Source organism: Lissotriton vulgaris, chromosome 6 (assembly GCF_964263255.1).
Source record: "Lissotriton vulgaris chromosome 6, aLisVul1.2, whole genome shotgun sequence".
Classification (NCBI taxonomy): Eukaryota; Metazoa; Chordata; class Amphibia; order Caudata; family Salamandridae; genus Lissotriton; species Lissotriton vulgaris.
The window spans coordinates 838,464,459-838,483,878 of NC_141694.1; the positions used below are offsets into that span (position 1 = coordinate 838,464,459).

Here is a 19,420-nt window from a genome sequence, read left to right on the forward strand (position 1 = left end):
GCACATATTAGAAACACATCATTATACATTCTGACTCCGCTACTTACTTAATTTCATAAACTAAATAGTCTGGGAAGTGGTGGGCCTATCAACCCCTAGAGATTCCTACTGTCCAGTATGTATCATACATGATATCTACCCACCCACAACTCCTAGAATTATGAGGTTGATAGGTTGAATAGGTGTTAATATTGTGTAAATAGATGTTATTTAAGTAATTGGAACTCAACAGGGTTTGGAACAAAACAACCTTACCAACCGCCACAAGATTGAGGTTGTGGTTCTTTTTAACGTGTTACTAGTAATTGAGATGTGAAAGTCAATGTTTTGTATTACATTACTTGGACATATCTGTTAGCATGGTATGCTTTCAGTGATACACAATCTGAAAAACGCATTACATATTATTATTATTATTATTAAAAAATTTTATAGAGCGCGTAGTCACCCTGAGGTATCCCAGCGCTAAAGATACCTCCACCTGTGGGGTCGGGGGTGAAAAGAGGGGGGGGGGGGACAGCTATTTTAAATAGAAGTGGTTAAAAATTAAGGGAACAGGTGAGTTTTGAGTCGTTTTCTGAATCGCAGGTAGTTCGGTTCTTTCCTCAGGTCTCGGGGGAGAGCGTTCCATAGGCGAGCTGTGTGGATCGAGAAACGTCTTATCAGAAACATTTATGAGCACACGAATGCCTGTCTAGGCGGTTAAACGGCTCATTGGTATTTCTACAGAGTTCTGTTTGTTATGCATATTTTGCCTGCATTAATCTGACAAGTTAGGCTCCACTCAGCAGAGGGTGCGGAATAAACGCAACCAAACCCTGTGAAACATTAACGACGGATAGTGGCTGTTGGCGGGCCATTATCAATGGTTGGTTAACTCAGGAGGGGCAAGGAAGGCAATTTGAATCATGAATTTGAAAACAATGTGCGTGTGTATGTGGAAACATACAAAACAGGGGCATTTGGGATGTATGAAATTATTTATTCACTGATAATACCTGTAAAGAAATACATCTGTTTCTCTTTCTCTATAGGTGCAGGACTTCAGTAGATGGGGATTGACTGGTTACATGCCACTGGTTTACTCATGTTTGATGATGATATTAATCTGGCACTGGTCTTCCTGCTGTCAGTTTCTAATTCAAAGGATCGCATATTTTCCAGAAAATAGCTGGGTTCATGACATGGTAGCTTTGGTGAGTTTCAAAGAACAATTTCTATATAGTTACTTTTTGAAAATTGTAGCAAACCGTCCGATTAAGTAGTTATAATTTCTAAGGATCTAATTTGGATATTTGTCTTAGTTTAGCTGTAGAACATTTAAAGGAAATTATTGCCGACGAAATTATAGGAATAAACATACTACCGGACTGGCTGTGCCAGTCTAACAAATTCAAATGCTGCCAATGGGAAAACCATACGTACACTGCATTATTTAAACTTTAAATTAAATATGTGCTTTCTAACAATCACAGCAAAAACAACATGTTTTATAAACAATTGCAAAACAGAGTTCTTGTCAGTTTTGGGGGTTAGTCGTTGACTAAACACTCATAAACACTGATTGCAAACAGTTTGGAAAACGCAAAGGAAACACCACTCAAATCCCAAAAAATAAACACTGAAAACAGCAAGGCCTCATCATGTTTGAGAGAGAAATGTTTCTCTCATGATTTTCTCATAGAGGTTGCATAAGGTGCTCCAGAGCCTAAAATGGGAGCACATTTTCCATAAATTCACACTAATTTTCTTTTCTCAGCCATGTGAGCATAACGTCTGATATTCCTAGTAAAACTTGTACTTCCAACAGTAACAACAGACTGTCAGTTCATTCCCCAGTGTTCTTCTGCAGCTTCCCATCATATTATAATGAATAGCTAGAACTCAAACATTCTGTTTTCATGATAAAATTGTGGCACACCCTAAGACATTTTGATGGAATCAAAGCTGTAAAACAAAGCATTTCCTTTGAAAATGAACACAACGAGGGGGGTTGTTTTACAATAGAAATAATAGTGCTCTTGAAAGCTAAAACAAGGATGCTTTTGTTGAGTGTTCTCAAATTTCTTTCTCATCCATGTTGTTGCTGGAATATGAATTGACCTTGGTAAAACAGAAGACAAGAGGCGTTTGTTAATACATGAAAAGTTGGTTTAATTAAGCGCTTGGGCTGGGAAACATCCACAGAAAGGGGTCTGAGAACTGTCTCAACATACATTCGTTCTGAGTGTCTTTTTATAAAGTGTCTGGAGCATCATAAGCCAATTTAGATATTATTTTAGTGAAAGGAATGCGGACATGTTTACACAGTGTAAATCAGTCCACCTGGTAGTGAATGCAGGTGGGTTCTCGACCTTGCATGGACACAATAAGGGCCAGTGGGTGAAGTGTCCAGATGTCCGGTATGGGGAGTGCATGATTGCTGTGGGTACTGTGTGTGCTACATTCTAAATGACTTAGTGTTCCTAACTTCATACGGCATCTAAGTTTAGGTATTTTGGGAATGCTGCACCTCTTCAGTCATAAGCACTTTAATGGGGCCAATCTTATGGGATCATTGTGGTGTCGCTGCCAATCTGTGGGACTGATATGGGCTTTTCCTGTTTGCATGTTTGTCTGGCTGGTTATGTGCCACCCCACCTGTGATCTGTCAATCAGTATCCGCAGGCCTAAGTCTCAGGGCCTGCCCGACCACTCATTTCTTACTCAGGGTTGATGAAGAGATCATCTCGGGAGATTTCGACAACACTGACTTGATCTTGTTTTTAAGTATTCATGTATTGTTGCGTAGATTTAACATCAATATCAACATTTCCCCCTCTAGTTGAATTTTCAACTACATCCTTTACCCCATGCTTTATGACAGTCACATTGGTGGGGGTTTGATGTGTTTCAGTTTCGATCTCAACTACTTCTCTATTTATTTGCACTCTACCCAATTTGAATACTGCGTTTTTACAGCAGGAAACCCCCAATTGTAGGAAACAACACAAAAACAGTAAAAGAATAAGAACCGACAGCAATGACGCACACAGTCCCGCAAACCACAGGGGAAGCCAGGCAAACCAGCCTTCATACCATTCCTGCCTTGGGGCACCTCCATCCTTATGCATGTCTGATTGCAATCAATGCAGTGTTTGGATGGCAAGTGTGAGCGTCCTGTTATCCATGGCACTGCCTGGGATGAAAGTTCAGCAGTATGCACACATCTCTCCCTCCATGGCGGTGATCAAGACCAATCCACATTGGTGTTGCATCATCATTAGGCGGATTGCTCTTAGTTTTTTCTTGATTGCGTTAAGGCTGGGTCAGTAGTATTCATCATTTTCAGCCGTTCCCACCTAGTTATCTGTAATCTTCATGCATTAGCTATTGTCTGCACTGTGAAAAAGGATACAGATCCTGCTACATATAGTTGTGTGTCAGAAAACAGTCCGAATTCTTCTGGAATGTCCTTCTACTGAGCCAAACCAACATTTTTGGAATTTCTTTTTTATCAAGCCTGATGCAATAGAGTTGTGTTCTTTTGTAGGGGATGTTGGTACAACTCTGACAGAGCTTCTCCGGGAATGACCAAGGTCGGGTGTGTATGGTGATGAGGGAGCAAAGAACACGCCATCTAGGGACAAGAGCACATGCAAATTCCCAACAGTGCCAATACAGATCCATCAGCGTGGAAGTGGCCTATCCCATGTCTGGTTTGTGCAGTATTACTCTGCAGTTCTCATTCATACTGAGTGTAATTGTTTCTTTTCCTCTGAAACACAAGGAATACAGTGTAAGTTTTTGCACAGTTAGGGGTTTCCCCTTCCCTTTCAACCATGTGTAACTATCTATCTCAGTGTTGCATATTTTCTTTGTGACTTTCTTCCCTTCATATTAGTGAGGTGGATGGCCCCACTGGAACTCTAATCTGGCGTCCATTTGTTGTTGATGAAGACTGCACCAGACACGCTAAGTGCCACCCTGAGACTACATGCGGGTGCAATGTGTTTGTGCACTGGTGTGGTGGCCTTGCTACCTCCAAGAATCTCTTTTCAGGAAAGTCGCAGGGCCAAACAGTGTCAAGTACCAAATAAAGTAATCTCCCTCAAACCTACACAAAATTGCCAATTGCCCTTACTAAGCCAGAATTCACAAGGCCAATAAAAATTACTATTAGTACGTCCTGCCCAGACCACACATCTTTGCAAGCTCCACAAACCTTGGTTCAGGTACCACTAACTCAGTGGAAACTAAACTAAGTATAACACCTATTTAATATTATGATTCAAACTCAACACTATTTATCAAACCTTTTTGTTGTAGCTACTACCCCGGTCAAAGGCAATGGCAAATTTGCACACTTCCTGCCTTTCTTGGCTGTGGTTATCAATTACTCTTGAATGTCACATTCTAATTCAAACTTATGTCCCTTTATCAAGCCTTTTTCATGTAGATACTGCACTGGCAGAAAGCAGTGGGAAATTTGCGCACTTGCTGCATTTCTTCGCAGTGCTTATGAACTCTTGTTCAATTTCATATTCCTATTCAAAGTGCAGGCCCTTTATCAAGCCCTTTTTGTTCCATCAACTACCTTGGCCGAAGGCAGTGACAAATTTGCATACTTGCTGCCTTTCTTGGCTGGGGTTACCAATTCTGCGCTTAGTAGAGTTGACAACTAGATACCAACAGCACCAGTACTACAGAAAACATTCAATACAATCTTGATTTATTTAAAACAGAGACAATTTCACAATGTCCTCAGATTTTCTTAAAGTTTGAACAGTAGGAAATTCAGCCTTCATTTTTTTACCGAGCAAAATGGCCGCTTAGTCCCAGAGCTCCGGAGACGTTCCAGCCCTTTGAATAAATCCGCTAATAAATCCGTGCAACCGGAGTACATTGAGGGCTCCGCCTGACGTCGGAACTCAAGCGGTGCACATCGGACGAACTCCGATGTAAATCTGAGGCCGCCATCACAAGATACCTCTGCCTGAGTGTGTGCGGCCTATGAGAGCCCAGCAGACCGGGGACTAAAGTTGCTAATGTGGCCGGAGGCAGGCGTGAGGAGGTGCGGTATTTACACTACCAGAAACCGAGGATACACTGACGGCAGTTTCACCTCCTTTACTGCACCCTGAGGTACTCGCACCAATCCTACCCCCATGGGCCCCCGCCGTGTGTGACAGACCCCCTGGTGCTGATGCTGAGATCGGCCTCACCCTGCACATCTGGCACAAGCCCGCCGGCTGCGAGGGAGTTGGGCCTGCACGAGTGACGGCAATACCTGCAGAGCCACCGCGACATCCTTATACCATCAATATACGATTTGCAATTGCGGGTGGGGCTGCTCTCGATATGTCGCTGCTGCTCAGGACTGCGCCGTTGCCCCTGTGATGATACACGCTGGTTCCGGTGGTTTCCCCCTGTTGTCAGATTGAGCATTGAGGTGTGGCCCTTAAAATACAGCCATCTGGGGTGAAGTGAAACCTTTTTTAGACTGACCAGAGCGCTGGGGACGGGGGGTGCACTTATCTTGTATTATAAGTATTGCTGAAACTACTTTCCCTCCGAGAAACTTGGGGGATGAATGCTGGCCCAGGGTGAGGAGAACTTGTAGACTCTCTGTGTCTGAGACGTGACAACCGGTCAGTCTCCAAGAAGATACATGCTCAGGCACTCCACCCTCCCCACCCCTTCAGTAACTCAACACCGCCACGTACTTTACCACACCAGACATACACCCCGAGGTGCTGTCACGAAGAGACACAGACGGTGGAACAGTTTGGGTAGACCGCTAGTAATTGGGCTGGTGGCCGAGTCACCATTTGTACGACTCACGTGACTATGGCGGGCAGAGGGCCTCAAAACCAGGCTGTCCAGGCTAAGCTGGACAAGTTTGCTTATGAAAAAGGTCTAACCACAACGCCAGCTCACGGTAAAGCGCAGGAGGGAGACGGAGGAAAAAAGGTCACACTGGACGACATCATGAAAGCTCTAGTGAATGTCCAGACGATGGTCGGAACAATCTCCATGGACGTAACCCTGTTGCGGGCGGACCTCCACAAAATGGCGGATAGAGTGAAGGAAGTGGAGATAGTTGCAAAATCCCTGGTTCAGGACACTTCAGAACTGCAGATATCGGTGACCCGCCTGGAAAAGGAAAATAAGATGATAGCGGGGAAGCTTGACGACCAAGAAGGGCGCGCAAGGCGGAACAACGTAAGAATTATAGGTATTCCGGAGACAGAGGGAGCCCAAGCAATGGATCTATATGTGGAAGAGTTGATTAAAACCAGGTTACAACCTAAGGGACTTTCGCATTTCTTCTCGGTTGAGCACGCTCATCGAGTGCCCGGCGGTAGGCCGAAGCCGGGAGCACCCCCGAGACCAGTGCTAGCCCGCTTATTTAACTTGAGGGATTGAGACGCAATTCTACAAGCGGCGAGGATCTCTCCCCCTATCCGGATACAGAATTCATCTATATTCTTCTTCCATGATTACACTTCAGCCGTATCCAGAAGACGTCGCAGCTTCTTTGATGTGAAAAATTACTCCGAGCGCAGGAATTGCCATACTCCATGCTCTTCCCTGCAAAACCTAGGGTGGTAGCTGAAGGATGGACTTGGTTCTTTGAATCGCCAGAGGCGGCACATGAAAGGGATGGCGGCCTGTGAACCGAGCAGACCGAAAACCGAGACCCCACCGCCGCCGAGAAGGAGAAGACGCTCCAGACGACCTGGGCTCCGGCAGCCAAGAGCCCCACGCGAACTACCCCTGGAAGAGGAATAAGTCCGGCCACGACGAGGATATTTATTGGTACCTGATGCGGCAACATGGACATCTGTGTTCAAGCTGTCTTGAAGTTTTGGACTGGGGAGGGCCTGAGAGACTCCAAAGGGCTTGTGCCTCGTAGGACTCTTTCCCCGACAAGCAAGTATTGTAGCTAAGGGAGGGAAGAAGCACTCTGCTAAGTGGGGTGGCGGGCAGTTGTAGGTTCGCTAAGCAGGGAGGCAGGGATGGTGGGTGGGATCCGGGATGGGAAAGTAACTGGTTTCCTCAATTCTGCTGATTCTGTTACATGTATGCTTTCTTTTTTGGGCTTGGTTGAATACAAGTTTAGTGGGGCAGCAATGTGTTTCGTTATTGGAGCTTTGCGGGACAGGTGCAACTCTAGATGTTTGACACACCTCATTTTCTCGGATGGCTGAGAACGCTTCACAAGAGCTACAATCCCCTCAGACACCTAACTTTACTTACCCTGAATGTCCCTGGGTAAGGGGACAAAGTGAAGAGAGGTCCGGTATTGCAATATTTGAAAAGCTGTGGCCCTGCAGTGGTCTTCTTGCAGGAAACGCACCTAGTGGGATCAACGGTTAAGGCAATGGATAGATGGGGGTATAAAATGCTGGGGTATAAAATGCTAGCGCATGCAGAATTCTCCTCAGGCTCCAGAGGCACGGGGATTATTATTCAGAAAAATTTCCCACTGGTGATACAGCAGACACGAGTTGATGATCAGTGCCGCTTCGCGGCACTAACGTGTCAATGGGAAGGGCAGTTGTTTAATTTTGTTTCTGTTTACATTCCGCCTGCCCTCCGCACGCAAGCCCATTCCGCTCTCAGGGCATTCTTACTGACACTACCGACAGTGACACATGTGATAGGGGGCGACTTTAATGATATACTTGATGGCACACTGGACAGATTCCCCGTCACGTCAGAGATGCAGGGTGGACGACGTCTTCTTGGTCTGATAGATGCCCTAGGACTCACATATAGCTGGAGGTACAAGCACCCTACCGAGAAACACTACACTTTCTATTCCGGGGTCCATAACTGCCTCATGTGCATTGATTATTTCCTGATATCCGCAGATGGCTTGCAGGGCATAGAAGAAGTAGTTATTATCCCCAGGGGCATATCGGACCACTCTCCAATAATGTTAAAATATACCCATCACTAGACTTACAGGAGACGCATGTTCCCGGTACATGCCGGCTTCCTCCAGGTGGCACCTCTCATGTCAACCCTCACAAACACTCCCAAACAATTTTTCCAAGAAAACCTTGGCTCGGTGGACTCACCCAACACGCTCTGGGAGGCCTATAAAGAAGTCATTCGAGGGCAAGCAATGGCTTCAATCACCGGTCACAAGCGGGGACAACGGGCGGAGTTAGACAGTCTTGAAGCAGAACTAGCCGCAGCAATAACAGAACAGGAGGCCCACCCTTCTCCGGGAACCGCCCGTGCGGTTCGTCTTAAACAAACTGAAGTTGTGGCTTACCAAAGGGAAGTGGCCCAAAGTAAAATCAAAGCCACTCATCATAGGATATACGAGATGGGGGATAAAGCAAGGAAAAGGCTAGCCTGGCTAGACAGAAAAGATAGAGCGAATAAAGTTACTGCACAACTGGCATCACCCACAGGTTTCATAATCTCTGATCCTAATGGTATAGTCGACATCTTGGCCGACCATTATGAACAAATATATGCTCCCCAGGCGTCTTATACGATTGCGGAAGCATCCGAATATAGTAAGGATCTAACGATCCCAAAGCTCTCCCCCGAAGCAGCGCTTCTGTTGGAGGCAGACATTACCACTGATGAAATACAGGCAGCTACCTACTCACTGGCGTCTGGCAAGGCGCTGGGCCAAATGGGCTCCCAGTTGAACTGCATAAAAGGACGGTGCAAACAATGCCCCACTTTTTCCTAAACATGTTATCTGACAGCCTCGAGGCAGGGGAGCTGCAGAGAGATCAGCAGCTGGCCACAATTATCGCAATCCACAAGCCTGGCAGACCGGATACGGACTGCGCTTCCTACCGTCCGATCCCTCTCATAAATGCGGAGCCTAAGATTCTTGCTAAACTGCTGGCGCTGTGGCTGACTCCACACCTTTCGTCCTTAGTAAGTCCGGACCAGTCGGGATTCATGCCACATCGGAGCACGGCCCTCAACCTCCGTCGGCTCAACGCGGTCCTGGCGCGCACAGCATATATCAAGGAGCCTGCAGTCATTCTCTCACTCAACACTACTATGACGTTCGATACAGTGGAATGGCCCCACTTTTTCGCAGTGCTCCAACATATGGGATTTGGTCCCAAAATCTCCGCCTGGATTCGTTTGTTATACACTAAACCCCTGGTGCATGTCGCCGCCAATGGGCATATCTCACGAGACTTCCATCTTGGCCGAGGCACGAGGCAGGGATGCCCACTGTCTCCGTTGCTTTTTGTGCTGATCTTAGAACCACTTGCGATCTTGATCAGATGGGAACCCTCTATCACTTTGACTTACAGGAAACTCATTAACAACCTCCCAGACACGACGTCCACATTACAACAGAACTGGCCAGGGAAGTGGGCACCTTTGAGGACTCCCATTGGCAGGAGGCCCTCTCCTCCCCCCGGGAAACAGCAATTCCCTCTAGGTTAAAACTGGTCCAACTTAAAATATTACATTGTACGTATTATACTAGAACAACATTACACAAGATAGGGAAAGCTACACATAAATTCTGCCTACGAAACTGCGGAGAGGAGGGAACGTTCTTCCACACTATTTGGGACTGTAGACACATGGCAACATACTGGATGGAGGTAATGCGCATGATTTCTCAAACTATAGATATCTCCTTGTTGCCGGAGCCTCGTCGCTGTTTACTAAATGTGTGGGAACCCAATGATCTAAACCACTGGCAACAGGACTGGGTAATGTTGGGCATGATGATGGCGAAGCGCAATATTGCCATGTTATGGGGTTCAGCAGTACTGCCAACACTTAGAAAATGGTGTAGAGACATGGATGAGGCGATGGTGGCGGAAAAAGCTGTCTTCATCCACCGTGGGTGCCCAGGGAAATGGGGAAAAATCTGGTGGGCTTGGAACAAGTTTCGGGGTTATATTTGCGAGCCGCCACATGTTGAGGGGGAGGAGTTTGATTCAGACTAGAAGACTCTGGCTGTAATGGAATGATGAAGTGTTGATGTGTCGATGCGCTTGTTTTTTAATTGTATCTTAAAACTGAACAAAGTTGAGCTGTGCCCGCAATAACAGCACTATATGATGCACCAACTGTATGTATCGCTGCCCCGATTGTTATGTTCATATAAAATGAAAAATATTTTAAAAAAAATAAGTGACAAAAAGCATTCCTCCATGTTGTGTCCACTACTGCCTTCGATCGACACTACGGACAGCAGGGTTCAAAACTTGAATTCAGCTTTCCATCTACACTATGCACAGCATTCAAATTAGACTTCATTTATGTAAGGCAGCACAATTTTATTAATGGATGGCACAAGAAACATTCCTCAATGTCTATACTAAGTACTACCTTCAAATGTACACTACGAAAAACAGAGTTTACCTCTTCATACCACGAGCACATTAGTACTACAGAAAACATTGAATCCCACCTTCCTTTATTTAAGGTAGAGACTAATGGATTCTATATCTTCCGATTTTGTAAAAGAATGTGACAAATAGTATTCATCTATAACTGTGCTCACTAAACCCTTCAATCTACAGGGCAGACAGCAGATTTCACAACTTGAATTCACCTTTTCATCTACACTAAGGACAACATTGAATCTAGCCTTGCTTTATTTAAGCCAGACAATTGTACTGTGTCCTCAGATTCTGTTAACTGTGACAAAACAGCATTAATCGATCTTTGTGTCAACAACTGCCTTTAATCTACACTACGAACAGCAGGGTTCACAACTTGAATTCACCTTTCCATCTACAATAAGGACAACATTTAATCCAGCCTTGCTTTATTTAAGACAGACAATTGTACTGTGTCCTCAGATTCTGTTAACAGTGACAAAATAGCATTCATCGATCTTTGTGTCAACAACTGCCTTCAAGCTACACTGTGGATAACTGGGTTCACAACTTGAATTCAGCTTTCCTTCTACATTAAGTACAGCATTGTATTCAGCCCTGCTTTCCTTAAGGCACAGACAATTATACTGTGCCCTCACATTCTGTTAACTGTACAAAGGATCACTGAAATAATATCGAGGGACAAAATATCGACTTGCAAAAATATCGTTGACAAAATATCGACAGTCAAAATATCGAGTTTGTATCTACAAACAGGTAAGTACAAAAATATCGAGTACAAAATATCGTTTACAATAATATAGTTGTAAAAAATATCGACTTTATTAAAAACAGTGTTAAATTAAATTAATATCCAAATTTAATTACTAAAATATACTTAAAAATACTTAAATTAACTTATAATAATTAAATAATAAATGAAAATAATAAAAATATTTTTTTACAATCTTATTTGTTAAAACATATATACATAGTAACATACTATAATTAAATAAGATACTATTATATTACCGTACGATACCAGAAGTGTAAAAAATACTATTCCCACTCCAAAGAGTGCAAGCGTAGGGAAAGCGTTGGATAGCGTAGGGGTTAAAATTACTATTCCCACTCCAGTGGGTGCAACAGTAGGGAAAACTGAACCTGAACCCAAAAAATACCCCTTTACCCAAGAACTGAAAACTGACCTTGAACCCTAAAAATACCCCTTTACCCAAAAACCCCAAACTGACCCTGAACACAAAAAATACCCCTTTACCCAAAAACTGAAAACTGACCCTGAACCCAAAAAATACCCCTTTACCCAAGAACTGAAAACTGACCCTGAACCCTAAAAATACCCCTTTACCCCAAAACTGAAAACTGACCCTGAACCCTAAAAATACCCCTTTAATCAAAAACTGAAAACTGACCCTGAACACTAAAAATACCCCTTTACCCAAAAACTGAAAACTGACCCTGAACCCTAAAAATACCCCTTTACCCAAAAACTGAAAACTGACCCTGAACCCTAAAAATACCCCTTTACCCAAAAACTGAAAACTGACCCTGAACCCTAAAAATACCCCTTTACCAAAAAACTGAAAACTGACCCTGAACCCTAAAAACACCCCTTTACCCAAAAACTAAAAACTGACCCTGTACCCTAAAAATACCCCTTTACCCAAAAACCCAAAACTGACCCTAAACCCTAAAAATACTCCTTTACCCAAAATTAATTAATATTAATTAATTACCAATTAATTATTAATTAACAATAACAATAAAGTAAATATATTAGCACATTAGCTGTAGTTAATTTAATTTAATAATTAATATTATATTTTCCCAATTAATTAATTAACAATAACTAAAAATTACATATATAAATAAATTACTCTAATTAATGTAATTAACTAATTAATATTATTTAATTACCAATTAATTACTAATTAAAAATATGTTCAAAATTATATTCATTAATTAACTAATTATTATTAATTAATTATTAATTAAAAATATTTACAAACATATATTAATTAATTAATTATTATTAAATTACTCCCCACCCTTATCCCCTATTAACCCAACATCCCGCTCCTAAACATTAACTACAATTTATATTACTAATAATAAAATGTTTTTTTTTTAACCTTTTTTCTAAATATTATCGATTTTTTTGAGTCGATATTTTTGTACTCGATATTTTTTTATCATTATTTTATACGATATTTTGACCAACGATATTTTTGTTATCGATATTTTATTGTTGTCGATATTTTTAACTCGATATTTTGTCCATTCGATATTTTGGAGTCGATATTTTGTCTGTGCACCCTGTACAAAATAGCATTCATCGATGTTTGTGTCAATTAGTACCTTCGATGTACATTACGGACAGCTGGGTTCACAACTTCAATTGAGTTTTGCATGTAAATTTCTCTTCTTTATGTGTGCTTAGAAGTGCCTTCAATCAATTCTGCACTCAGAAGAGTTCACAACTAGATACCAAGAGCGCCAGCACTACAGAAAACATTCAATACAATCTTGATTTACTTAAAACAGACACAATTGCACAATGTCCTCAGATTTTCTTAAACTTTGAACACTAGGAAATTCAGCCTTCATTTATTTAATGCAGACAAAATTCTACTATATGTGTTCACATTTTGTTTAAATAAGTGACAAAAACCATTAATCTACGTCTGTTAACAACTGCCTTCAATCTACACTGCACAGGAAAAGTACAAGCTCAACGCCAAAGATACTACTTACTCAGTGCACCATAAATCACCACAAAGAAGAGTGAGCAGTTTTATGTCACAGTGAGACATACTGTCTTTTTAAATGGAATTGATAAAGAATTCAATCAACAAAAGACATTACTTCAATTACTGTACCTCCCCCCGACCACACATCATCACAAGGTACATTCAAGCTCAGAGCCAAAGGTATTACTAACTCAGTGCACCACAACTCATCACACGTGACCGTATTGAATGATATGACTTATTTATAAAAAATATATCATACTTTTTGAAGATATACTTCAACTTCTGTGAATGGACAACCAATATTTATTAGAAAACATGATGTTAAAGACTTTGCTACCAATGCGTCCTGCTTGGACCACGCATCAACACACTCCACAGAACTTTGTTGCTTTATAAGCACACTTGCTGCCTTTATTGGCTGGGATTATCAATTATTCCTCAATTTCATATTCTGATTAAACGTCAAGGCCCTTTATCGAACCTGGTTGTCATAGCTACTACCCCAGCCAAAGGTTAATACTCCAAAAGTAATCCATAAAATTTGCCAAACAACTCTTTCAAAGGGTGATCCATACAAAAAATACTTCTTTAGCACAACAAATATAGTGTGACACATGAAGAACTGGCACCCCAACAACTTTTCTTGAGCTGCAACACAAAGATTGAAGGGCAACCCACCTGCTGCTCCACCAAGCACATCAACTGCTGACACAGCATCTTCGGCAACCAGTCCATACTTGCATATTAATCTTTTTTGTGGTGAACTTAAATTTCTAAGCATTTATTGCGATGAACTTTTGTGTTACGTGAAATAGTCTATCAACCTCATCAAAAATAATAAACAGGAGCATCGCTGTCCTCAACATCAGTCACTACACATTTTTCAAGCTTTTTTGTTGTAAGAACTACCCCGTCCGAAGGCACTGGTAAATTTGCACTTTCTGCCTTTCTTGGCTGGAGTTATCAATTATTGTTCAATTTGATATTCTGATTCAAAGTCAAGGCCCTTTATCAAGCCTTTTTCATATACATACTACCCCGGCAGAAGGCAGTGCGAAATTTGCGCATTTACTGCCTTTCTTCGTAGAGGTTATGAACTATTGTTCAATTTGATATTCTGATTCAAAGTCAAGGCCCTTTATCTAGCCTCGAGCTAAAGATGGTGATTAATTTGCACACTTGCAGCCTTTCTTATTTTTGACATAATTTATCTTCCACTCAATCAACACATCATCTACACGTACACACACCTACTTGCTACCTTTCTTGGCTACTGTTATCAACTATTCTTCTATTTCATACCCGTATTCAAAGTACACGCCCTTTATCAAGCCTTTTTTATTGTAACAACTACCCCAGCCAAACACAGTAAGAAATGTGTACACTTGCTGCCTCTCTTGATTAGGGTTATCAATTATTCTTGTTTTTTATAATTCAGTTGTGACGAATTTAATTAAGAAAGTGTAGATTATTTTTTTTAAAACCGTATTTTATAAGAAAAAGAAAACTATAGAAAATCTACTTGACAAGGTTTTCAAATTGATTTTTTTTTTATTTGTTATAGTAATCAATGCAATTCGCTCACTAGATAAACCAATCTCTTTAATAGAGGGCAAAAGTAAGTGGAAAAGAGTAACTAACAGATGTAATTTTTCAGAGGTTTTTTTGGGTGAATGAACCCTTTTTTTAATGATGACAGTTATCTTCAGAATAATGATTTCTTACATGCAGTTGACACTAGTGGTCATGCCTATGAGCTTAGAAATGGTTGTGCTATTGTGAAAGACAAAATTGTTCCTAGAAATGCAAAAAAGGTGTTGGCTGAGGAAGTTTTAGGGAAATGTCCTAAAGCTCCAGTGAACACTTGCAATTGTAGTAGTATTTATACTGTAAGTCAAGAATCTATTCATTTTTTATGCAATTTCTTACAAAACTATATTAAGAAAAGTGTTAAACAAAAGATTAAGATGTTTCTAGGACTACAGTCGTGTAGAGTGATAGAAAATACTGGTTTGCAAGGTCATATTCTAGCTTGTCTTTCTAAAAAAGTATGGCAAAGTGTTTTTCACCAATTCAGAATGTTACCAGTTCATCAAACTCAAATGAGGAAATTAGTCAGAACATTGTATTACGCAAAAATTCCAGCACTAATGTTTAAAAAAGTTGAACAGTACTCTTTTCCGTGCATCTGTATCAGATATAACGAATGTCTCTGAAGAAATTCAGCTTAGTTACTTTGGTCCTCAGGAAGAAAGTGCAGAAACTGAGATATTAATAGAAGAAAATGTGGAAGAGAATGTACAATGTTCTACTGTAGAAAATTTTGAGCAAGATATTACAAAGTTTAAGGTGATTTCACTTAAAACGCCAAATAATTCTTCTATTTGTTTTCGACGAACTCATTATAAAAATCAAACCAGGACTGTTCATCTATATTTAAAAAGTAAAAAGGAAAATAATAATGAATGGAAGCATTCCACAACTTATTTGTTGGTAGAGAATTCTTTTGATTTGGGTTCTGATCAGCGTATTTGTAAATATTGTTATAACAAATTAGATGAGAACAAAATGCCTTCTAGAGCTGTGCATAATAATCTTGAGTTGGTAATTATTCCTTTTGAATTGATGGATTTAAATACCTATGAGTCTATTCTTATTCCATGTGTGCAACCATTTCAGGCTATTGTTCGTATGGAGCCTAAGACAGGAAAATTGCCTCCTTCAGATTTACAAACAGGATTAAAGGGAAGAGTTGTATATTTGCCTGTAGATTTTTTTTATAAAAATGAAACAATTGGTGTAGAAAATGTAGAAGATCAACCTTTAGTTATTCTTGTTAATGGCGTTCCTACTAGGAGTATGAAAATCTGGCAAGAATTAATGAATGTTAGCAAAGTGTAAAAGGCAATGTATCTACTAAAAAAACTAATCAATATTATAAAAATGTGTATGTGAGCTGTGCTGAGTACGCTTGGGTTGATTTACTTCAATTTCTTCGAGACACAAATCCAAAGATACTAAATATTGAATACAAGACACCTGGAGAATTGTGCTCTTTGGATCCAGTTAATGCATACAGGTATTTCAATCATACATTTGAAGCTATAATATCTTTCTTCACCAATAAAAAAAATTCTCCTCTTGGAAAGATTTTGGATTTCTTTTGGAGAAAAGAGTATCAACCAAAAGATGCTCCTCACATACATATGCTAATATGGATCAAAGATGTTCCTAAATTTGCAACTGAGTCAGATGATACTGTGCTGCTTTTTATTGGAAAATATGCCACATGTAATATACCGAAAAGTACACAAGATAAGAACTTAAAACAACAAGTCTTACGATTACAAAGCCATCGTTGTGGGAAATACTGTCATAGAAACTACAAATTTAAGAACAAGTTCTACACCAAATGTCGTTTTGGATTTCCATGTCCTGTAATATTGAAGGGAAGACTGAACAGTTTTATGTCATCTTTGCTACAGACTATCACAAAAAAGTCTCCAAAAAATACATACAACTTAAAAAGAAATGAAAAGTCAAAATATATAAATGACTACAACCCAGTCATTTTGTCCATGTGGAATGCTAACATAGACATTCAATATATTGCAGACAATTCTGTTGTTTTTGCTCGATATCTAACACCCTACATGACAAAATCAGAAAAGACAGAATTGAAGGAGATGTGAAAAGAGATTTCCCACAAGAAAAGTCTAACTAAAAAATTATATAGTTACAGTTTAAAAATGTTATATCATCGAGAAATTGAAGCTTATGAATGTTCAGATCGCTTATCATCTGCAAGTCTTTACTCCAAATCTAGAAGAATCATTTGGGTGAATCTAAGTCTTCATGCAACACGAAATCGAGTACTTAAATCTGTACAAGAAATTGAATATTTAACTGAAAAAAGCCAGGAAGTATACGTATTATAGTGTATTAGTTCATAACACTTCCTATTCCAACTGTTCAAAGATCCCTCCCTTTTTATTCATTCTACTTTGAGTTCCTAAGAAGGACCATCTTTTCTGAGAATCCTGTCAAATAGAAAGAAGATCCCCATAATAACAGCAATGCACTCATCTTCCAGCTTTTCTTCAAAAAGAGATTTAATTCCTGAAGACCCTCCAAAGAAGAACAAAAAAGCTCTAATTTGGAACTTATTTACTATCCCTAAAGAGCAAAAAAAGGTCAATGCTCCGTTAATAACCTGTAAAATTTGCCAAACAACTCTTTAAAGGAGTGATGCATCCCAAAAATACTCCTTTGGCACACCAAGTATGATACGATATATCAAGAACTTGCACCCCAATAACTTTGCTCAAGCTCCAACACGGACGTTACAGGAAAGCCCACCTGCTGCTGCACCAAGCACATCGATTGCTGCAGCAGCATATTCACCAAGCAATCCACACCCACAAATTGATTCCCATTTCGGTGAAATTAATATTCTATGCATTTATTGTGATGAACTTTTGTCTTTCGGGGAACAGTCTATCACCTAATAAAATGCAGGGAGCAGGAGCATCGCTATGCTCAACATTACTTTTTTTTACATTATCGTGTAATTGGTACCAACTACCCCAGCTGAAAGCAGTGCTTAATTTGCACACTTTCTGCCTTTCTTGACTGGAATTATCAATTATTCTTCAATTTCATATTCTGATTGAAAGTCAAGGCCCATTATCGAACCTTTTTTTCGTAGCTACTACTCCAGCCGAAGGTTAATGCTCCAAGAAGTAATCTGTAAAAATTATCAAACAACTCTTTCAAAGGGTAATCCATCCAAAAAAGACTTCTTTGACACAGCAAATATAGTGCGACACGTGAAGAACTTGCACCACAACAACTTTGCTTGAGCTGCAACACAAATTTGCAGGGCAACCCACCTGCTGCTGCACCAAGTACATAATCTGCTGTAACAGCATATTCGGCAAGCAGTCAACACTCACATATTAATCTTGATTTTAGTAAACTTACATTCCTATACATTTATTGCGATGAACTTTTCTGTTACGTGAAACAGTCTATCAACTTCATAAAAAATAGGAACATATCTGTCCTCAACACTACTCATTAGACATTGATCAACCATTTTTGTTGTAACTACTCCCACCAAAGACAGTTGGAAATATGCACACTTGCTGCCTTTCTTGACTGGGTTTATAAATGATTCTTCTTCTAATACAAATTCAAAGTGCACACCCTTTATTCACCTTTCTTGTTAACTACTTCTCGTAAATTGCAGTGCGTAATTTCCACACTTGCATCCTTTCTTCTTCTGACGCACAGTCTGTAATGAGCTCGGTATCCAAATATCTACTTCCATGATAAGGCAATGGTTACTTTGCGCATCTTCAACATTTCTAACTTTTTACCTTATTCATCTTCCATTCAATGAACACATCATCCACATGTACACACACTTACTTGCTGCCTTTCTTGGCTGCGGTCATCAATTACTCTTCAATTTCACATTCTTATTCAAACTCTAGGCCCTTTATCAAGCCTTTTTAATGGAGATACTACTCCGGCCGAAGGCAGTGAGAAATTTGCGCCCTTGCTGGCTTTCTTGGCTGGGGTTATCAATTATTTTTGAATGTCATATTCTGATTCAAAGTCATGGCCCTCTATCAAGCTTTTTTGTTGTAGCTACTACCCCGGCCAAAGGCAGTGGGAAATTTGCACACTTGCTGCCTTTCTTGGCTGAGGTTATCAATTATCCTTCTTGCAATACAAATTCAAAGTACAGGCCCTTTATTGAGCCTTCTTGGTAACTATTACTCGTGAATAGCAGTAGGTAATTTGCACACTTGCGTCCTTTCTTGCATCCTTTCTACTGCACAGTGTGTGTACTTTGTGCACTTCCATTGCTTGCTTAGATGTGGTACCCATTTGTCAGGCTCCCACTAAGAAATCCGACGCACAGTCTGTGTAATGGACTTGAAATCCAAACATCCACTTCCCTGACAAGGCAGTGGGTACTTTGCGCATCTGCAGCCTTTCTAATTTTTCACCTTTTTCATAACCACAGAAAGGGGCCAATATTGTTGTTTTTCAACCCTACCACCCAGTGTCAGCAGTGAGTACTTTATGCACTTGCTTGCTTACTTAAATGTGGAAGCAGTTTTTCAAGACTCTCACTGCCGAATGCAACGCCCACTCTATGTAATGGACTGGAAATCCAAACATCCACTTCCCTGACAAGGCAGTGGGTATTGTGCGGGTCTGCTGCCTTTGTTATTTTTCACCTTATTCATCTTTCACTCAATCAACACATCATCCACACATACACACACCTACTTACTGCCTTTTTTGACAGGGGTT

The 19,420-nt window shown here is 40.5% G+C and overlaps 1 protein-coding gene across 1 annotated transcript in view; it reads left to right on the top strand.

Moving 5' to 3' along the window:
* The window catches only part of LOC147708080 (potassium/sodium hyperpolarization-activated cyclic nucleotide-gated channel 1-like), a 1,712,518-nt gene that overhangs the window by 641,334 nt on the left and 1,051,764 nt on the right, over positions 1-19,420 (top strand). Inside the window, exon 5 of the mRNA XM_086926862.1 lies at positions 1,035-1,196. Within this exon, the coding sequence (XP_086782988.1) occupies positions 1,035-1,196 (162 nt within the window). The remainder of the gene's footprint in view (positions 1-1,034; positions 1,197-19,420) is intronic.